This window comes from Oncorhynchus keta, chromosome 2, assembly GCF_023373465.1.
Source record: "Oncorhynchus keta strain PuntledgeMale-10-30-2019 chromosome 2, Oket_V2, whole genome shotgun sequence".
Lineage (NCBI taxonomy): Eukaryota > Metazoa > Chordata > Actinopteri > Salmoniformes > Salmonidae > Oncorhynchus > Oncorhynchus keta.
This window is the reverse complement of record NC_068422.1, coordinates 68,274,239-68,294,322: the sequence shown is the minus strand read 5'-3', so window position 1 is coordinate 68,294,322 and position 20,084 is coordinate 68,274,239. Positions and strand designations below refer to the sequence as shown.

Genomic DNA, 20,084 nt, shown 5'->3' with positions numbered 1-20,084 from the left:
TGCGATTAGTTGCGGCATTAGATTATGGGAGTGGTGAAGAGTTTGTGAACAGTTATGAAAACAACAAGCTTATATTGGGTGGCAGGTAGCCTAGTGGTTAAAGCGTTGGGTCAGTAACAGTAAAGGTTGCTGGATCCCCGAGCTGACAAGGTAAAAATCTGTTGTTCTGCCCCTGAACAAGGCAGTTAACCCACTGTTTCCCGGTAGGTCGTCATTGTAAATAAGAATTTGGCCTTAACTGACTTGCCTAGTTAAAAATGTTATATTAAAAATATTTATCCACAACCTGTCTCAAGGAAACAATAGAACAATAGATAACCATGGAGGAAAATGCATTTCAATTGTTGACTTTAAGGTGAATCACCTACGGTTAACAGTCTAATTCATTGATGAGACTTTTGACAGTGTGTAGTCCCTGGAAGTCTCTGCATTTTGGAGAAAAAAAGCATTCTACATCACACACGTCTATGCTGATTCTATCTCCTGGCATAGAAAACACTAGAGCCATCGTTCTTATACTATTAAAAGAAGTGTTCCCTTCAAAATCATCAAACGAAGTAAAACTCCCATGTGAGGTGAACTTGATTAATTGAAATTGACTAGGGGATGTGGAATTGGCAGTAACACCGATACTCAGATGTGATAAGATTAAGTTTAAACTGTAGCTCTAATTCATAGAAAATGGCAGAGTCTCCTGGCATATGCAGCACAGTGAGAGGAAGAAATGCTTAGGCGTTCAATAATTCTGTAATCAGAGTAAAGCATATCCATGCTTACCTTACTGTTTGAGGGGTTTATGACAATAAACCCAGCTATCATTTTACAACATGTGCTATCACTATCACGACTGGGGTTGCAAATTCATAAATTCTGAACCAAACAATTGCCCTAACTTAAATTCCAGAACGTGCTATGAGAGATTTAATGGACTTGAAAATGTCTGCAGTGAGGGGAAAAATTAAACAGTCCACTCCTTATCACCACTCCACAGATGCCCCACTAAAGCACATGAGAGGGAAGGTTTTCGCTGTGCAGCTTCGCTAACACCTAAGGTCAGACAAAGCGGTTGGCCGCTGATGGCTGCCATTGCCCTCTGTGCCAGACTGACAAAGCCCTGCCTGGTGGCTATATCCTTCCTGTCATGTTTTGTCAGAATATCTGTTTTCCAAAGCTTCAAACTGGGTTTTTATGAAAGGCAGCTCAGAAGTATCCATTGAGAGCCTTCAGAAGTAACACACAATACACCCTGTAGCCTTTTAATTCAAGACCATTCTCTTTTCTGTTCTTCTCAAGCTGCTGGTGGCTGGACAATATTCTCCAACCATAGCATGAAGACATTCAAAGCTGTGAACAAAGAAATAATATATTGTTACTAAATAGGCATTATTTGCATTGTGCTCTGTGCAGCATGCCTGCTGTAGAGTTATTACTAGAGATGGGGGAAAACATTTATTCAGTTTAATATCAGGATACTAATTTTTACAATATATTGTATCGTATCAGTTTGAATATATCGCAAAATTAGTTTTGCACTAGTTGGCTGTACCTTATTTTATTTTATTTAACCAGGCAAGTCAGTTAAGAACACATTCTTATTTTCAATGACGGCCTGGGAACAGTGGGCAGAACAACAGATTTGTACCTTGTCAGCTCGGGGGTTTGAACTCGTTACTAGTCCAACGCTCTAACCACTAGGCTACGCTGCCACCCCTGCACCAAAACTCCAGTATTTTCCCTTCATAGCTGTAGTGGTTATTTCTATATTATCACACAAGTTAGAGTTATACTTAAACTAAATCTTTATTCACTTATTAATAAGGAGAGCAGGTCACACACACACAAGTGAATGACGTGAGTGCCCTGCAATAACAATGGCTGGTCGACAAACCACCCTCCGACACAAAGAATACCAAAAGCTTTTATATGGCAAAGATAGCCCCCCTTAGTCTACATGACAAACAACAGATGTGTGGAATGAGTCCCAAGGTGAGACTTGATATATGAGAAAGGGATATCCCCCAGGCAGATAGCATTTGCTATGAAGACTGTACAGAGTTTGTCCCCTAAGACAAGGCTCTGATCTTGTCCCTGGTACTTTGCAGTACAGAAACACCACCTCATTCTATGGCATAAATCAATTGTCAGCTCCAGATACCCCTATCTCAAAAGCTCCTCTCAGTTCACACAGACACAACAGAGTTCTAAGAACCCTATTATATTGCATAAAACAACGTAGCTTGTTCTCCATCTCATTTTTAAATAGGGAGCTAATTTGTTTTCAGCATTTTTATTTCCATGGCTCACTCTTGTCCCTCTGCGGCAGATGTATCAGACAAATAGTTATTTTGTTACAGAGCAGTACTGTACTATCCTTTCTACAATGGGGAATTGTCATCAGAGTTGATATAAACATGTAACAAGCGAATACAATACACTGTTGTGGAACTAACTTTAGAATGTAATACCTGCATCAGGTTTGTTGTTAACATTCCTCTAACCTTCTCCACGCTGTGCTATTTGTCTTCACATAGATGTTTATCTGAATAATTGCGGTTTAGGGAATTGATTAAATAACTGATAGAGAGCGGGAGTAGCTAATGAGGCTGAACCTGAACCTGTGACCTGAGGTCTGAGGGATCATGTCATGAGTGTGAGAAGTACTAGCTGATGCACATCATACACTTCAGGCTATCCTCTTTGATGAATGCACCACTACCATTTCAAGGAGCCTTTTGTGGGTCCAACAGAATCAAACTGCAGCGAGCCAACACTACCGCTGTTGGAATGCTCAACCTGAGTTCATGAGAGTTCTGTACAAAATTCAGTGGAGGGGGTCGGATGCGAATGCAAACAACATTTTAAGTATATTTTGGGAGAATGGGTAATGACTTCAGTCCTTCCAGTATCACCACCTTCAAACATATTGGATCTATTTTAACACTTTGCATTTGCATTCTAAAGGCAGCAGTGAATATTTGATGGCTTGCACTTGTGCAGTGAGGAGGTGGAACAGAGAGGCAGAGGAGAGAGGCTGGCAGAGCAGAGCAGAGCACTCCTGGCATAAACTCATTTTATGACCAAAGATTCTGGCTCCACTTCAGCCTCTGACTGGCGTGGGCTACTTCTCTATACAAGCTGATGGCCTTGATTCTAAATCAATAGAAACAACAGCAGCTCTTTGAGATACAAACATTCACAGATGAGGTTTTGAAAACAAAAACAACGCCTGCAGAAGAGGAAGGTTTCATGAGGAAGTGGAATATAGCAACCACACATGCTACAGATATCAGTAATGAGGTTTACAGATCAATGTCTCTCAAATGTACAAAAACCTCATGTTAATTGAGCACACATCTGTGATGCCTGTGTGTCAGAGGCAGTTGTGGGAACAAGTAATACATCACTCAGACTATTTCAGGAGTAGAGATGCCATGATTCAGAACACCACTCATATCTCTGGGCATTCCTTCAGGAATGGCCTGCAGTGACATAGTGACAGCTCTTGAGAGATGGACAGGACTAAACCAGTGTTGACAAGTTGAAGAGACCTTTTTAACATTTAAAACAGAAAATATTTGAAACTTCTGAATATTGTGTATGATAAATACCCCCACATTGTTTCTGCTGATGCACCTGCTGCAGTCAATGTGGAAGATGTCCCCTGTGACACTGATGCAATTCAGGTGCAAGCTCTGAGCTTCAAAGGGCCTGATAACTTCACCTAGCATCACGTCCTACAGTAACACAAAGTCGTCTCTGTAGTGGTTCCCTGTGGAAACAGATGCATAAAGGGCTCTCCTCCACCAGCCCTGTGGTCTGTGCTCTTCAACATGAGGCATCTGACACCAACACCCCAAGTTTAATAGTTTACTGAAACAGCAGAGGACAGGCTGCTATCTGTCCTCGGATCTGACGTATGCTAATGCAAATGTAACACTGGGCTTTCAAGTTCAACTGGAGAGAAGAGGACGAGTGAGTTGAACTTGGAGGGTAAATACATTATCATTCTCTTAAAATTAGAATTTAAGGCTACTGTCTTTCATGCTAATGTCACAACTTAAAGTGAAAATAATTAGGGTTTCTCTCTGACGTAAGGTGAATGAAGTTATCAAAAGAGGATGGGATAATGAGAGTGGTTGATATTCTTTGAAGCAGTTTTCTCTCGATTCAAAGGTTACAAGACGCGCCTACATGGTAATGCCAGAGGCGAAACACACCGACACAGGTTGCAAAGTTAACACAGTGGGAAGGTTTACACATCATTGGGTCTTCTTTCTGAGCAGAGCAGATTAGGGGCTTGCCTTGAAGCATACCTGAACCGTTCCTGGGAAACTGCTTAATTTTTTTTTTTTTAACTATTAAACCCAATCCAACGTTATGTTTCAAGACAGTCTCTTGAGTGAGCTACACTTAATTTCAGTGTCTTCATAGGCCACTGTCTGCTTCTACAGGTCTGTCCTTCCATACGAGATTAGTCAGTCGATGAAACAGAGATGACTAAACCTCTGCCCTCTGCCCATTGGCAGAAATGGAGAGGTTTGATAGTGCAGGCATGGATGATTTCCCCCTCATAATAACATCTGTTCAAAGTTAATCTTTTGAGTCGTCTGTGGTTCTCCAACAAAAAAACAACAGTGTGTGCACTCAATGGGATTCAACTGAACCGTGCACGCTCCTCTGGCTTCAAAGCAAATCATCACTTATAGTCTTTGTACCTGCATGCTTTTACCACTAACAGCATTTCAAAGAACATCATTGCTTGCAAATGTTTTTGGCTTCAGCCAAAACTCCTGACGCAATGAGGCCAGAATGACTCTTTGTCTTCACCTGCAACTGTCTCTTCTGGCCTTGAAACAGACAGAAGGGTGCTGTCTTACGTTCCCTTTCAGTATATGACAACTTCACATCTAGACTGCAATCATACATTACTAGTTTTACTACAACATGTCTATATGTCCACATCAATACAACTACAGTAGTATGGCTAATGATGGACATCGCTAATGCCCAGTGACAGTTGAACATGCTTGGGATTAGGGCTGTTTCGTTGACCATATTACCACCAAATTCCACAAGACCATTTAGTCATGGTAACTTGGCTTCTCCAAGCTCTGATGCTGCTGATGGTCATTAGTAGCCTACCAAACTTGCTAACTGCCTGGTACTCAGCACTCTATTGTCCCTCTAATCACTCTGACATCAATGCAAATGTTTTCGAAAAATCAAATCAAACACTTCATGAGAGCTCTTGTTGCGCAACATTTCTATAGGCTATGCAATTGCGTGAGAAAACAGTTTTGATGCCCTCTTTTAAAAAGAGGAGGATCCCATCAGCTTTCTATAGGCTAAGTCTACTATATTTATTTATCCTAATATTAAAGCAGATTGCTTTGCTTAACAACAGGAGCATAGCCTTCCTGGCTGGCATAAAAATGAACCATGGGAAAAGTGTCCTCCATTCACGACTTAAGTGCATGTTTCGAGACAGGAGCATGATAATGGTCTATTCTAAATCAAAACCAATTTCACATATATATTATTGAGAATATGAAAAGACAACATTAAGTTAAGAATCATCTGATGGGTGACAATTCTTGTGAATGATGTATTATCACTTGTGAATGATGCCCAGTGTGTGTAGTAAGGCAAGAAACAGTGCATGCCTTTTTTTTGCTACTTTAAAAAAAAAGTTGCACACCTCACAGTCGCACAGCTCATGTAGCTTAGTCCATAGGCCTATATGTTTGATACTTTTTGAATCACAATTAAAGTGAGGACTATTTGTGTCTGCAATGAAGTCCTTTTGTGGGGAAAAACTAATTCTGATTGGCTGGGCCTGGCTCCCCAGTGGGTGGGCCCATCTGCCAAGGGTGCATCCCTGCCCAGCCATGTGAAATCCATAGATTAGGGCCTTGTGAATTTATATCAATTGACTGATTTCCTTATTTAAACTGTAACTCAGTAAAGTCTTTGAAATTGTTGCATGTACCGTATGCATTTGCAGTCATTTTTGAGAACAGTGTTTTCCTGCTAATTGATTGCATTTTGTAACATTCGTGCTTATAGCTTACTGCTTATAAGCTATAGCTATATAAGCTATAGCTTATAGCTTACTGAAATAGCCTAATTGTTTATCAACATTTTAAGTCAAATGTTGTAATCTGTTGCATCAGCCTCATTGCTTTTAAACATTTTTAGGTCAACTTTTGTACTAAGCCTAGTTCTTCTAACATCTTCAATATGCGCCTCGGAACTCGATAAGAGGGATACGCGCAGTTACATCTCCAATGTGTCTGTCTTCACTTGTAGCCTACTTCTTAGCTGAGATGCCTGTGAGAAGGACCTGATAATGCATTGGCTAAGAATTGAGATATCTGAGAGAGCCACATGAGTGAGAGGCGCTTTGGAGTGCCACAGCCGGGAGAAGGGAATTATAATTGTTATATTAAGCCCAAGGGCACAATGTCCACCGCAAAAGGCATGGATTTTTTTAGGGGGCATTATGGCCACAAAAGGGGGATGCTGCTGGGAAATTCATAGTCTGTTGAGAATATTATCAAGTGCTTGTCAAATTGAGAATGAGTGATTGATGAAGTTTGTGCAGCCTGCACAAGAAACAAATCAGAGCTCATGCCTTTCATGAGAATTTTTTCCAATCATCATTAGAGTTGCATCGTGCAGCTCCAGAATGTATTACAATCTAAACACATAGCCCAAAGTTTATATCACAACTAACGTTGCATAAATAACTCGATATTAAGCATATATGAGGACCTATTTCTTTGTGAACCGCTCAACACAGAATTGCGTGCACTTCCTTGGAAATCGTTTGAAGAAAATATTTTTTCAATTTTATTCAGCTATGTTCAATTGTATTCTTCATACTATAAAATATTTAAAAATTGTGTGGATTCTAAGCAACTCTTGTTGCTAAATGAACTAGTGTAGCCCACAGCCATATGGCATAACCAGATCAGGGCCTAACATAAGGACAACTGCTATTCTGTTCTTCTGAAATAAGACTACATTTTCTTCATATCATGTTTTTTTATACCTGTCTAAAATAAATCATGGATTTATTGTGAAGGTCTATGCTATATTACATGGATTTATTGTGAAGGTCTAGGCTATATTACATGGATTTATTGTGAAGGTCTAGGCTATATTACATGGATTTATTGTGAAGGTCTATGCTATATTACATGGATTTATTTATTAACCTTTTTAAAATGTAGATGTTCCAAAGGTCTGCATCAGTGGCTTGTAGGCTGTGTGTGGAAGCCAGGAGATGCTAAACGTGTTTATGTTAATTAACAGTCAATTGCCGTGAGACCGGCAGTTATTTGCTTGATAATCACCGTCTGACAAAATTTCATGACCCCCACAGCCCTACTGTACTTGCAATATGTTCAATATAATGATGAATGAATTAATATAAAGATAGCCTACACAGGAAGGCACATTACTATAACTGGTAGTATTAATGTGCACTATAAGAAAACACGACAGCATGAATGGGGCATGTCTTTAATGCGCACAGGGCAGATTGTGATTATATGGATTGGTGATAGCTATTATGAATAACAGGACGTGTTGCAGCCCAGTGGACAAAAGTGGCCAGATGCTAATTGCTGTAGTGATTTTAATGAACATCTGAAAATAAACCTGTGTGGTGTGTGTGTTGCCTTCAGGTGGTTTGTGAGGAATACTGAAAAACAATTAGATAACAGGAGAATTTAGCGGCACGAAGTAATTAAGTTCCAGGGTAAAAATTATCAAATGAGACATGGTGATAATTGAGGCTGATTTTCAACATCCTGTGGGTATGAGATGCCTTAGTAGGACTCTCTCCCAATACATCAGCACAAATGCCAGTCTGCAATGGAGCACTAATTTCTGTCAGGATCAGGGAATGTTCAACTCTGGCTGATTGGGCCTATATTCGTAGCTCCTCACAGGTTCTTCATTCCCTCTAATTAACCAGCAATTAGGTCCCATTGCCGCTAATTAGAATCCCCTGCTCAAGATATGGGAGAAAAAAGTGTCTCCTCTGTAATTAGCTGCTTCATTCACTCAATAGTTAGTATAAGTTAGAAAGCCTCTCCACTCAGTACACTCCGTAATAAGAACACCGACGCAGGAGGGAGTTGTTTCACTCACTGACGGTTCAACGACAATGACACAGCAGCAACCTCAATAGTCTCCCAGCTACGCACGTGGCAATGAATAACTATCATAGAATAACACACAATGACCCACAGTATAACAGTTAGTTAGGTCCATTCGGTTCACTTCTGGATCAGTGATGGATTATTAATGTTTTAAAAGCCCTGGGAGCCAGTGAGTAGGGGACATGATGAGACATATGCATTTTGATTAACATCCCAATTAGGGTTAACAGTGATGAATCCTCGGGCAGGCCACTGGTGATGCAGTCTCCTGCTGAGTCTCTTCCTTCCTTCCCGTCATCATCTCTCTCTGTCTCACTTCCTTCAGTCTCTGGGTTATCAATCCATGGTTTACACCAACCTTCAGCAGGATACATATGTAGGATATTCATTTGAGCCAGTTTGCTACAGTGGTTAAAATATCCTGCAGCAACAGGAAATGTGAATTATTATGTAGATTATAATTAATATACATTTTTGTAGAGGTTGATACATTTTTCATAAGGCTAAATTCAGTCTGAAATGTCTGTGAAAATGTCAAACTTTAGAAGCCTTTTTAAACCTCAAATACACTACGTTTGAAAGTTCTCCTGCAACAGGGTGATCAAATTAAGATCCTACAACTGTAGTCTGCTGATTCATCAGGGAGAGGTGCAGAGGCATAGAGAAATAAGGCATGCAATAAGAACAACTCTTCTTTTCCTCTTTGCCAATAAGCTCCAGCGATACCCTACCTTAAATGTCTTAACCTGCACACACTACCTACGGAATAAGACATCTTCATTACAGATAGGATCTTAATTTGATCACTGTGTTGCAGTTGAACCTCCCTGAAATGCAGGGCATGTAGTGTATTTACGGTTTAAAAAAGCTTCTGAAGTTTGTAATTTGTAATTGAAAATTTCAGACTTAATTTTCCCTTTGAAAAATGCATCAACCCCTACAAAAATGTACATGAATTATAATCCACATAATACTTCACAGGATTATTTTCCTGCTGTAGCGAAATAGCTCAAATTTAGATCCTACATCTGTAAATTTCTCCAGACCTGTTTTCGAATGCAGTCATCGACTGTTCTGTGTTCTGCACGACCTCGATTTGCACCACCGAGTTTCTGTATGAATTCCTAAATAAGAAAATGAGTTTGTGCATTTCCCATGTGTAGTACATCCTGGTATGTTTCCTGCTCTATGAGAAAATAGTCCTACTCATAAATCAATACATCAAAGAATAATACAGTATTAGAAAACTAGAAAGACTGTAGAACTTCAGAAATAAAGGGCTTTTTCTGCTCAAACCAAAATGTTACTTTCTTACTCAGAGGCATGAATTATGAAGTAAATGGGATGGCAGACGAATATGGGTAGACAATCTAGCATGTAAAAACAAAGCACTCCAATTTGTCTAAGTTACTGTCACCTTCACTCAGCTTCCTCGTTTCGCCACATGGAGATGAGCCTTCCCTAAAAAGTCTGTATGGTGGAACACAAGCTGTCTTTGTGCCCATGTATGCACTTAGCAAATAGACTGGGCAGATATGAGGGACTGAGACAAATTGCTTGGGATGATGGTTGGGTACAGAGGAGAGGCAGAGTCTGCATGGGGCCATCTTAATCATGGTATAGGCAGAGAGGGCTGTCAAATGCTTTTGTTTCAGTGGGACACTTCTAAACGCTGTTCTGAATTATCTGTACGTTGCATTCTAGATATTATAGCAGATACGGAGTAAACCGTAACAATAACCTCCTCCTTACACTTCTCCAGAAATGAGACATAAATCTACCTCAGAATCACAGTAGTGACTAACAACAATTACATGAAGACACTATTGTATTAGTTAATTCAAATAAACATGGAACAGCAGCCTTGAAGAAGTGCCATAAATAGTTTCCTGTTTAGAATAAATTGTCAGGGGACACTCAGAACTGAAATACTTGCAAGGGAGGTTACAATTTCTCATTTATTTTGATTTTCTTCATGATGCTTTTGCCCTCTGGTTTCAAGGTAATTAATTGTTTTCATTAGCAATAGTCCTCCAGTGCATTTGTTTCTCTGTAACTCAATAATCGTTCCATTACTGGTAAAGCAAATCAACATTCTGGAGACTCCCTTTCCACACTCTCACACTCCACCCCTGCTTCAGCACACTTTCACTGACACCACATTCCCTTTGGATTGGTAGATCTTAATTGTCATTCCAGTAAATTGTCAATCCCAAAACCACTACATACATTGAGGCTGTACTCTGTAAAGAACAGACACCCTGTAGAGAAAGGACAGCATTTCTACTCTGTTACCGTGGCACCAATGCTACCCTGACACCCAGATTCTACCAACCCATAACCTGCAAAGGTAATTAACTGTGGGAGTTGCTAAGAGGCATTCTGAGAGTTAAAAGGCAGCATGGGAGAATGAGATACTGTATCTCCACTTCCCTTTGAGGGAAAAGGGTTACAGCATTTCTGCATTCTGCTCTGAAATGAGGATATTCATTGGCCCCTTAATAGTACATAAAGATTGCCAGTACAAAGCCGGGTACTTCCAGTTGAAGTCGGAAGTTTACATACACCTTAGCCAAATATATTTCAACTCAGTTTTTCACAATATCTGACATTTAATCCTAATAAAAATTCCCTGTCTTAGGTCAGTTAGAACCACCACTTTATTTTAAGAATGTGAATTGTCAGAATAATAGTTGAGAGAATGATTTCAGCTTTTCTTTCTTTCATCACATTCCCAGTGGGTCAGAAGTTTACATACACTCAATTAGTATTTGGTAGCATTGCCTTTAAATTGTTTAACTTGGGTCAAATGTATTGGATACCCTTCCACAAGCTTCCCACAATAAGTTGGGTGAATTTTAGCACATTCCTCCTGACAGAGCTGGTGTAACTGAGTCAGGTTTGTAGGCCTCCTTGCTCAGACACACTTTATCAGTCCTGTCCACAAATGTTCTATAGGTTTGAGGTCAGGGCTTTGTGATGGTCACTCCAATACCTTGACTTTGTTGTCCTTAAGCCATTTTGACACAACTTTGGAAGTATGCTTGGGGTCATTGTCCATTTGGATGACCCATTTGCGACCAAGCTTTAACTTCCTGATTGATGTCTTGAGATGTTGCTTCAATATATCCACATACGTTTCCTCCCTCATGATGCCATCTATTTTGTAAAGTGCACCAGTCCCTCCTGCAGCAAAGCACCCCCACAACATGATGCTGCCACCCCCGTGCTTCACGGTTGGGATGGTGTTCTTCGGCTTGCAAGCCTCCCCCTTTTCCCTCCAAACAAAACGATGGTCATTACAGCCCAAAATATTTGATTTTTGTCTCTTCAGACCAGAGGACATTTTTCCAAAAAGTATGATCTTTGTCCCCATGTGCAGTTGCAAACCGTAGTCTGGCTTTTTTTGTGGCGGTTTTGGAGCAGTGGCTTCTTCCTTGCTGAGCGGCCTTTCAGGTTATGTCAATATAGGACTTGTTTTACTGTGGATATAGATACTTTTGTACCGGTTTACTCCAGCATTCCTCCAGCAATGTCCTTTGTTGTTGTTCTGGGATTGATTTGTATTTTTCGCACCAAAGTACGTTCATCTCTAAAAGACTGAACGCGTCTCCTTCCCAAGCGGTATGACGACTGTGTGGTTCCATGTTGTTTATACTTGTGTACTATTGTTTGTACAGATGAATGTGGTATCGTCAGGCGTTTGGAAATTGCTCCGAAGGATGAATCAGACTTGTGGAGGTCTAATTTTTTTTTCTGAGGTCTTGGCTGATTTCTTTTGATTTTCCCATGATGTCAACCAAAGAGGCACTGAGTTTGAAGGTAGGTCTTGAAATACATCCACAGGTACACCTCCAATTGACTCAAATGATGTCAATTAGCCTATCAGAAGCGTCTAAAGCCATAACATAATTTTCTGGAATTTCCCAAAATTTTTAAATGCACAGTCAACTTATTGCATGTAAACGTCTGAACCACCGGAATTGTAATACAGTGAATTATAAGTGAAATAATCTGTCTGTGAACAATTGTTGGAAAATGACTTGTGTCATGCAAAGTAGATGTCCTAACCGACTTTCCACAAATGTATTGTTAACACACTATAGTTTTGGCATGGTTGAAAAACGAGATTTAATGACTCCAACCTAAGTGTATGTAAACTTCCGACTGTAACTAAATATCTAATGAAACTGCTCGCGCGCACCAATGAGTGTCTGCGTTGCCAAGGGCTAAAATAGAAGTCATTCCTATTAATGACGCAGATCACGCTGCAAGTCCTGCTTCTCCCATCTCCTCATTGGTTTATAGAAGCAGGTACCCACGTGCCATCTCCTCATTGGTTATACCCACGTGGTGGATTGAAAGACTAAATGTTTTGTCGGTTGTCGTGGTAATACTATGAAAATGTAGATACCAATCACCATATAAGTTGAAAGATGAAAAAGCCTGGAAGGAGGAGAGATGACTAGAAAGGATTTGGTTGGCTGCTTTATGTGTGGATTAATTGAGTAGAGCACCTTGTGCATTTCAGGTAAAATAACAACTCAATGTTTATATTCCAGGACAAATTATCTAGCAACAGCAAGCTAGCTAAATAGGACAAATTAGCTAGCAAGTGCAAGCTAACTAGCTAAATTGCCATACATGATTAATGCTTTTCGACCTGTCCCCAAATTATTGTCATTGGTTCAGAGTTTGTTTTGATATTTTAACCTGCGTGTCGTGATTGCGTTTGGTGTTGGGGGACAAAATAAATTTGAGCACGTTGGTGCACGCGCGTAGCCGGTTTGGGTTGCGTGTGTTAGTCTTTGATGCATTAAGTAACGTTTACAAAAAACAAAAGTAACCTGGCATCGCCAATGATTTGATTAGTATTTTGGGTAGCTTCCCAACAGTCAGCAGATCAGCTGAACACCGCCTGTGTTCTAATGTTAGATCAAGAGAACCACTTTTTTCGATATATTCATATTCAATTTACTGTATATTCAGCAAGTTAAGCATAATGTATTATTATGACACTTGGTCAACGCCTGCTGCCTCTTGCAGCCATTATGTCATTCAATATTTAATTGAAAGGATTTGGGGGCAAACTGACTTGGCATGGCAGAATACGGGGGGCGATATTTTTGTGGAAGCAACAAGGCAGATAAGTGCTCTATAGCCAAAACCATGCAAAAAGATAAAACCATCAGCTATACATGTCTTCTTCCATTATACAGCATTTATTACCTGCCCTCCAGCAAGGAGTGTATAACACACACACACACACACACGTCCCCTCTCTCGCTCCTCTTCTCAAGAGTAAACACTCATTGTGATTTAGAGGGCTTTTCAATTGATTTGACAGGTTGATTTGATTGAGGCCTTCCAATCAAATAGCATCATCATCTCCTTCTGAATCAGCAACAAAGCATTAGTTATCCCCAGGGGTAATATACAGCCCCCGAGGTAAAATAAACCAGAGGACGACTGCCTTCTCACAAAAACAATCACCATTAAATACACCCATACTTTGTCTTTGCTTTCCTCGTGTTCAGAGGGGAGATCTATAGTAAAGTCTCTGATGCACAGCTGTACTTTACGGAAGAAAACTCCTTTGAGTTTCATATTCACTTTTTTATGACTCAGGACCTCTCAAGTGAATTCGCAGTTACCTGTGTAGAGGAGCACTCTTGAACGGCTCCAAATGTGAGCGCTGGTATGCTCATAAAAAGACAGGTAAACACATTGCAGGAGGAAAGACACTTCACACTTACAATACAAACACCATCATTCTGAGTGGTTGATGCCTGAATGATGCCCAGTGTTATACAGCACAAGACACAATTCTATTAGAGGTCGACCGATTATGATTTTTCAACGCCGATACCGATTATTGGAGGAACAAAAAAAAACAGATACCGATTAATCGTCCGAATATATATATATATTTGTAATAATGACAATTACAACAATGCTGAGTGAACAATGAACACTTGTATTTTAACTTAATATAATACATAAATAAAATATATTTAGTCTCAAATATATAATGAAACATGTTTAAATAATGTGAAAACACTGTGTTGGAGAAGAAAGTAAAAGTGCAATATGTGCCATCTAAAAAAGCTAACGTTTAAGTTCCTTGCTCAGAACATATGAAAGCTGGTGTTTCAATATTCCCAGTTCTTCAATATTCCCAATTAAGAAGTTTTAAGTTGTAGTTATTATAGGAATTATAATGCATAGACTATTTCTCTCTATACCATTTGTATTTCATATACCTTTGACTATTGGATGTCCTAATAGGCACTTTAGAATGCCGTAGAGTGCAGTAACAGCACTTATGGTGGGCGTGTGTGGACTTTTCAGCACCCAGCCAAACCTCATTCAGTGACTGCTTAATACAAATCAAGGGTTGTGTGCAGTGCCTTATGCTCTCTTTAGACAAATGCAGACCACTGCCCTCAATCATCAAATACTGATATGAGGAGTTTTCAAGCCGTATATATATTGAGTATGGAGGTGACATCAGTCAGACACATTTTAACGGACTGTCTGTATCCAACATGGTGAAAATGTACCGGTGAAAATGTTCCCTTCCCACATGCAGTGACACACTATCGGACATGGGGCATTATCTTTACATCTCAAGCAGCGCTTGAGGTGTGTGTGGTTTTGTTTTACTATCCTTGTGGGGACCAGAAGTCCTCACAAGTATAGTCAAACGAGAACATTTGGATAAGTGGGGACATTTCGCCGGTCCCCACGAGGAAAAGGGCTATTTTAGGCTTAGCAGCTAGGTTTAGGGTTACAATAAGGATTATGGGTAGAATTACGGTCAGGGTTAGAGGTTTAGGAGTTAGGGTTAGATTTAGGGTTAGGGAAAATAGGATTTTGAATGGGAATATATTTGTTGGTCCCCACAAGGATAGTAAAACAAAAGTGTGTGTGTGTGTGTGTGTGTGTGTGTGTGTGTGTGTGTGTGTGTGTGACAGTTACAGGGACAGCAAACTAGAAATGTTTTAATTCTTGGCAGTTACATTGACAAGATAAACAGAACACTAGATGTGTTCTGAGTAGTAGTCTTCCTAGTTTACTATTCTACAAAACTAATCCACATTTTTCTATGCCTGCCCAAGCCGTGTCTTCAAACCTATCTCAAATCTGAGGTCCTCTAATAGGCTGAGTGATGGTCCTTCTGTGGCTCAGTTGGTAGAGCATGGCGCTTGTAACGCCAGGGTAGTGGGTTCGATTCCCGGGACCACCCATACGTAGAATGTATGCACACATGACTGTAAGTCGCTTTGGATAAAAGCGTCAGCTAAATGGCATATATTATTATATTATTATTATTATATAAATCAACATGCATGCACAGCTGAGTTACAGTGCATGTTTTATCAGTCCACCCGTCATCCATACAGTATAGTGCTATAGACAGAGGGCATTCTGTCCTACCAGTGTTTCCGTGTTCTGTGCCACATTGAATTGATCTTTACAATCTGACCGAATGCGACATTTCCCCTTTTGAGTAACACAAATAGTCCAAACATTTCCTGAGGAGATGAGACAGTTAGGCAGACACTCTTACACAGAAAACGTACAGAGCGCTGTTCAACAGGCTGCTCTCTGTCAGTGCCAAATAGGGAAATGTAGTCTTGGCACCACAACTGGCCAGACAGGCTTGACTATGTATGGTGCCTCACAGCTCAGTGAAGTCCACCTCTGCCCGTGACCTAGGGATGGGTGTCTCCCTGTAACTCATACTCTACCTGTCAAATCAGAGCCTGGTTCACATTATTCTCTTGTGTTGACAAGAGTGAAGCTCAAATCATGACACAAAAAGGGAGGGAGAGAATTACAGTATGAGTATGGAGTAACTGTATGCTGTAAGCTAGAGGCAAAGCCTGAAGGAATTTGAGAAGGGAAATCCAGACATTCCCAAGAACACAAGAGGAATCCAAAGTCAAAAGGATATTCAATGTTTTTTTAATATCAGATTACCATTAGATTAATTGAATTAATGGCCCCATTCTGTAGCAATTGAGCTTGTGAGATAATACTATAAAGAACAGTATAACAAAAATGATGTCTGTGGAAATTCACTCGCTGCAAGTTCAACAGTATCTCCAACGCTATGTCCGGGGAAAACAGACCAACCTCTGTTTGGGTACAGTATATACTGTGTGTTACATATTACATTGATATAACATCCTTCAAAATGTAGTCCCAGTACATTTGACATTGAGTTTTAAAGCTCAAAATAGATGACATTGTAGCAGATACGTACAGTATGCTGGGCTAGTTTTCACATTCACAGTCTACACTACAGTCTTCATGAGACTATTGGCCTAACAGAAAAACAAACTTCAATAGTTTCACAATAGGCAGTCATAATACACCTGATGAGCAGATGCAAAACAAAAAATGGACAATTATGCCAAAATGTATATGTATGAAAAATAAGGGTTTTAGCTTCAGCATGTGAGAGACAGCAAACAATGAGGTTGAGTATAACTGCAGCTACACATTGACTATATGTATATTTCATGCTGTGGGAGAAGCCATTAAGTTCACCAACACTGCTCCAGTTATAATACATAGACTACTAGGAATTTTGCCTCCAGAGAGAATAATAAATGGCTTTTTCAATGATCTCATTGTCCTTTTCCCTTTCTGTCACATGGTCCAGACAGGCAGACCACTCAAAGTAAGGAGATGACAAATGTTGGTCACATTATTCATAAAGGAAAATGTTAGGGTCATCTTATGTTATAAATCAACAATGTCATTATTTGCTGAGTTTGGAGATATAGGCTCATTCACATAGGTCGATATCATTAATGCATCGCAAACCATCCATTCAATGCAATTAAACATATGCAACTCAGAATCTATCAAACGGTAAGTAAAGGATACTTGCTCCGTGTAGTGGTTACTTTACCTTGTATGTGCTGGTTGACCACATTCTCAAGTCGATCAAGTCGTTCTATGATCCGTAGGGTTTCCCCCTTCTTATCGCCTTCTAACTTTTTCTCTGGGACAGGCATAGGGACTTTGATGTATACATTCGCGATATAATTAGTGACCCATCCAACATAGAGCAGACACACGATGTTGGTCATGCCACTCAAGATCACGCATGTAGACACCAAAGTTTTGGTTCTCCTGGTGCAAGCCATCCCGACATCCCTCCATACAGCCAACGAAATTCAATACACCAGAGGACAAGTGCGACTGTCGCCCACCAAAATCCTAGAATGTGCTATGCGCGTCACTTGAGAGCAACCTGGATAAATTACAACTCCACAACGATGCAATTCGTTCTGCAAATGCGGGCAACCAGCGCCTCCGGATCCAATAACCGCACTCTGCCTTCACGCGCAGAAGGCTATGATTTAATCCAAATAGGTAGGTCAAAAATGGAGAGAAAAAAATCTCAGTCGTTGGAAAGTAAAGGTGATTGTCTTGGTGACGAACGTTCCCTATTTCGCTTCATTTGCAAGTCCACACCAGCCGCGATTTCACCGACAGACAGAAGGCGTGTGGAACATGCGTTTAACCGCTGTCCAATGAGAAACAATAGTAAAATTGTGTAATAGGCTACTGTGCATTCACTTCCACAATTATCCATTTAGATTGGGGGGTTATTGTGAAGGTTTTCATTGCACTAATAATTAATAGATAGGAATTACTAATTTCACGATGTTCCTATTTTGATATAAAGGTAGGCTACTGTACAGTCCAAGAAGTCATACAATGACTGAAGTTTGACTTTACTGTTGTCCAATCAAGGAATAGATTCAACCTAGGCTACAATTTACATTGTAAAATGTGACATTTAAATTCTTGTCAAATACTTATTTCTTGTCACATGCATTCTTGTCATCTGCAACCTGTCACATACTAAGAGTAGGCCTAGTAAACATATCCTAGAGATGACAGCGTATTAAATATTGCCACCTTTACAGACAATCAGACTGATTGGCTTGGAGAAAACACTCAGTTGGTATGTCATATGTTGTTCTTGTGACAAAATTATCCCCATGTCGCTTAAGGTAATTGTTGACATGTAATCTTTTTTGTATCCAAATAAATTAATGACCAATTTTTTTAATAGCGTCTCCCTGCAAATTGAACGTTCAACTTTGTTTCCAATGGATGTGGCACTGAGTAAGAGCGTGAGAGATCACTTGCAATACTTTATCAAGCCACAAGATAGAGACACTGGGACCTAAATGGTAAGGTGTATTATAAGTGTTTGTGCACACTACTTCATCAGTTCGACAGGAAAGGTTAATGTTAGAAAATTAACATGTTTATCTCATAACAGTGTCCTGCTTATTGCTTGTAGATTAAGCCTATTCTCTCTCCAAAGGGGGGAACACTGGACAACCCAATTACTACATTTCCATTGGTCATCACAGTTACGCTATGTGAGGACACAGTGAAGGAGACAAACAGACGGCCAAACAAAACAATAAGGTGCTGAAACACATTTTCATCCTCATCATCATTATTATAATCAGTCACTTAGAATACACATTTTCCCTGCATGCACAACAACATATTTCATTGCACAATGGCACAGAAATCTATCTTTGCTGTGTGCATTTAGGTGTCCCTGAGTGAGAAGCCTACTTGAAACAGGCTACAACTGTTAGAGTGGGGACCATGGTGAAAGCATTTGGCCCAGTTCTTCCTTCAATGGTCTTAGAACCAACCCCATCATGCACAATGGCTCCTTCTGGAGGGAACCCAGTGTGCCCAGTTGCTCCTGCTGTGTGCATCAGACAGGGCCTTGATCCCTCTCCCCCTGTATTCCTCTGGAACATGAAAGCATGAGAGAAATGTCACCCCTCAGGCCTATAAACGATTTCACCCCTGCAGGCCTATAAAGGATTTCACCCCTGCAGGCCTGAAAACGACAATAAACACTGACACATCTCAGCAGCCGCTCAATGGGGGGCATCATGGAAGATGGATATGCAATATTATAATGTAAAGTTGAGATGGCTATTGATCTCTGATGCCAGCGTGAGTTCAGCTGCACATTGAGACTTTGGTTTTATGCCTCATAGGAATGCAAATGTACTGGTGGAAAGGCATTATTTCCTCCCCTCTAACGAGCGATTCAGCGCTTGAACAATATGGCGTCATTATTTTGTAAGTTAATGGATTTACAGTAAAGCAAAGATAACATATTCAGCACCACAGCGATTCATTGATGCATGGTTTGCATTGTCTTCTTCTATCGACAGTGCATTCGCAAAATATTCAGACCCCTTGACTTTTTCCACATTATGCTACGTTACAGCCTTATTCTAAAAAGGATTCAATAAAAATAAATCTACACACACTACCTCATAATGACAAAGCGAAACAGGTTTAGACAAGTTTGCTAATTTATTACAAATAAAAAACAGAAATAGCTTATTTACATACTGTAAGTATTCAGACCCTTTGCTATGAGACTTGAAATTGATCTCAGGCGCTTCCTGTTTCCATTGATCATCCTTGAGATGTTTCTACAACTTGATTGGAGTATACCTGTGGTAAATTTAACTGTTTGGACATGATTTGGAAAGGCACACACCTGTCTATACAAGGTCCCACAGTTGACAGTGCATGTCAGAGGAAAAAACAAGCCGTGAAGTTGAAGGAATTGTGCTAGAGCTCCGAGACAGTATTGTGTCGAGGCACAGATCTGCGGAAGCGTACCAAAACATGTCTGCAGAATTGAATGTTCCCAAGAACACAGTGGCCTCCATCATCCTTAAATGGAAGAAGTTTGGAACCACCAAGACTGTCCCTAGAGCTGGCCGCCCCACCAAACTGAGCAATCGGGAGAGAAGGGACTTGGTCAGGGAGGAGACCAAGAACCTGATGGTCACTCTAAAAGAGCTCCAGAGTTCCTCTGTGGAGATGGGA

At 40.3% G+C, this 20,084-nt stretch overlaps 1 protein-coding gene across 1 annotated transcript in view; it reads right to left on the bottom strand.

Moving 5' to 3' along the window:
• The window catches only part of LOC118359139 (polypeptide N-acetylgalactosaminyltransferase 18-like), an 85,850-nt gene extending 68,123 nt beyond the window's left edge, over nt 1–17,727 (bottom strand). The window contains exon 1 of the mRNA XM_052481287.1: nt 17,098–17,727. Within this exon, the coding sequence (XP_052337247.1) occupies nt 17,098–17,335 (238 nt within the window). The 5' untranslated portion in view covers nt 17,336–17,727. The remainder of the gene's footprint in view (nt 1–17,097) is intronic.
• Between the last annotated feature and the right edge of the window lie 2,357 nt (nt 17,728–20,084).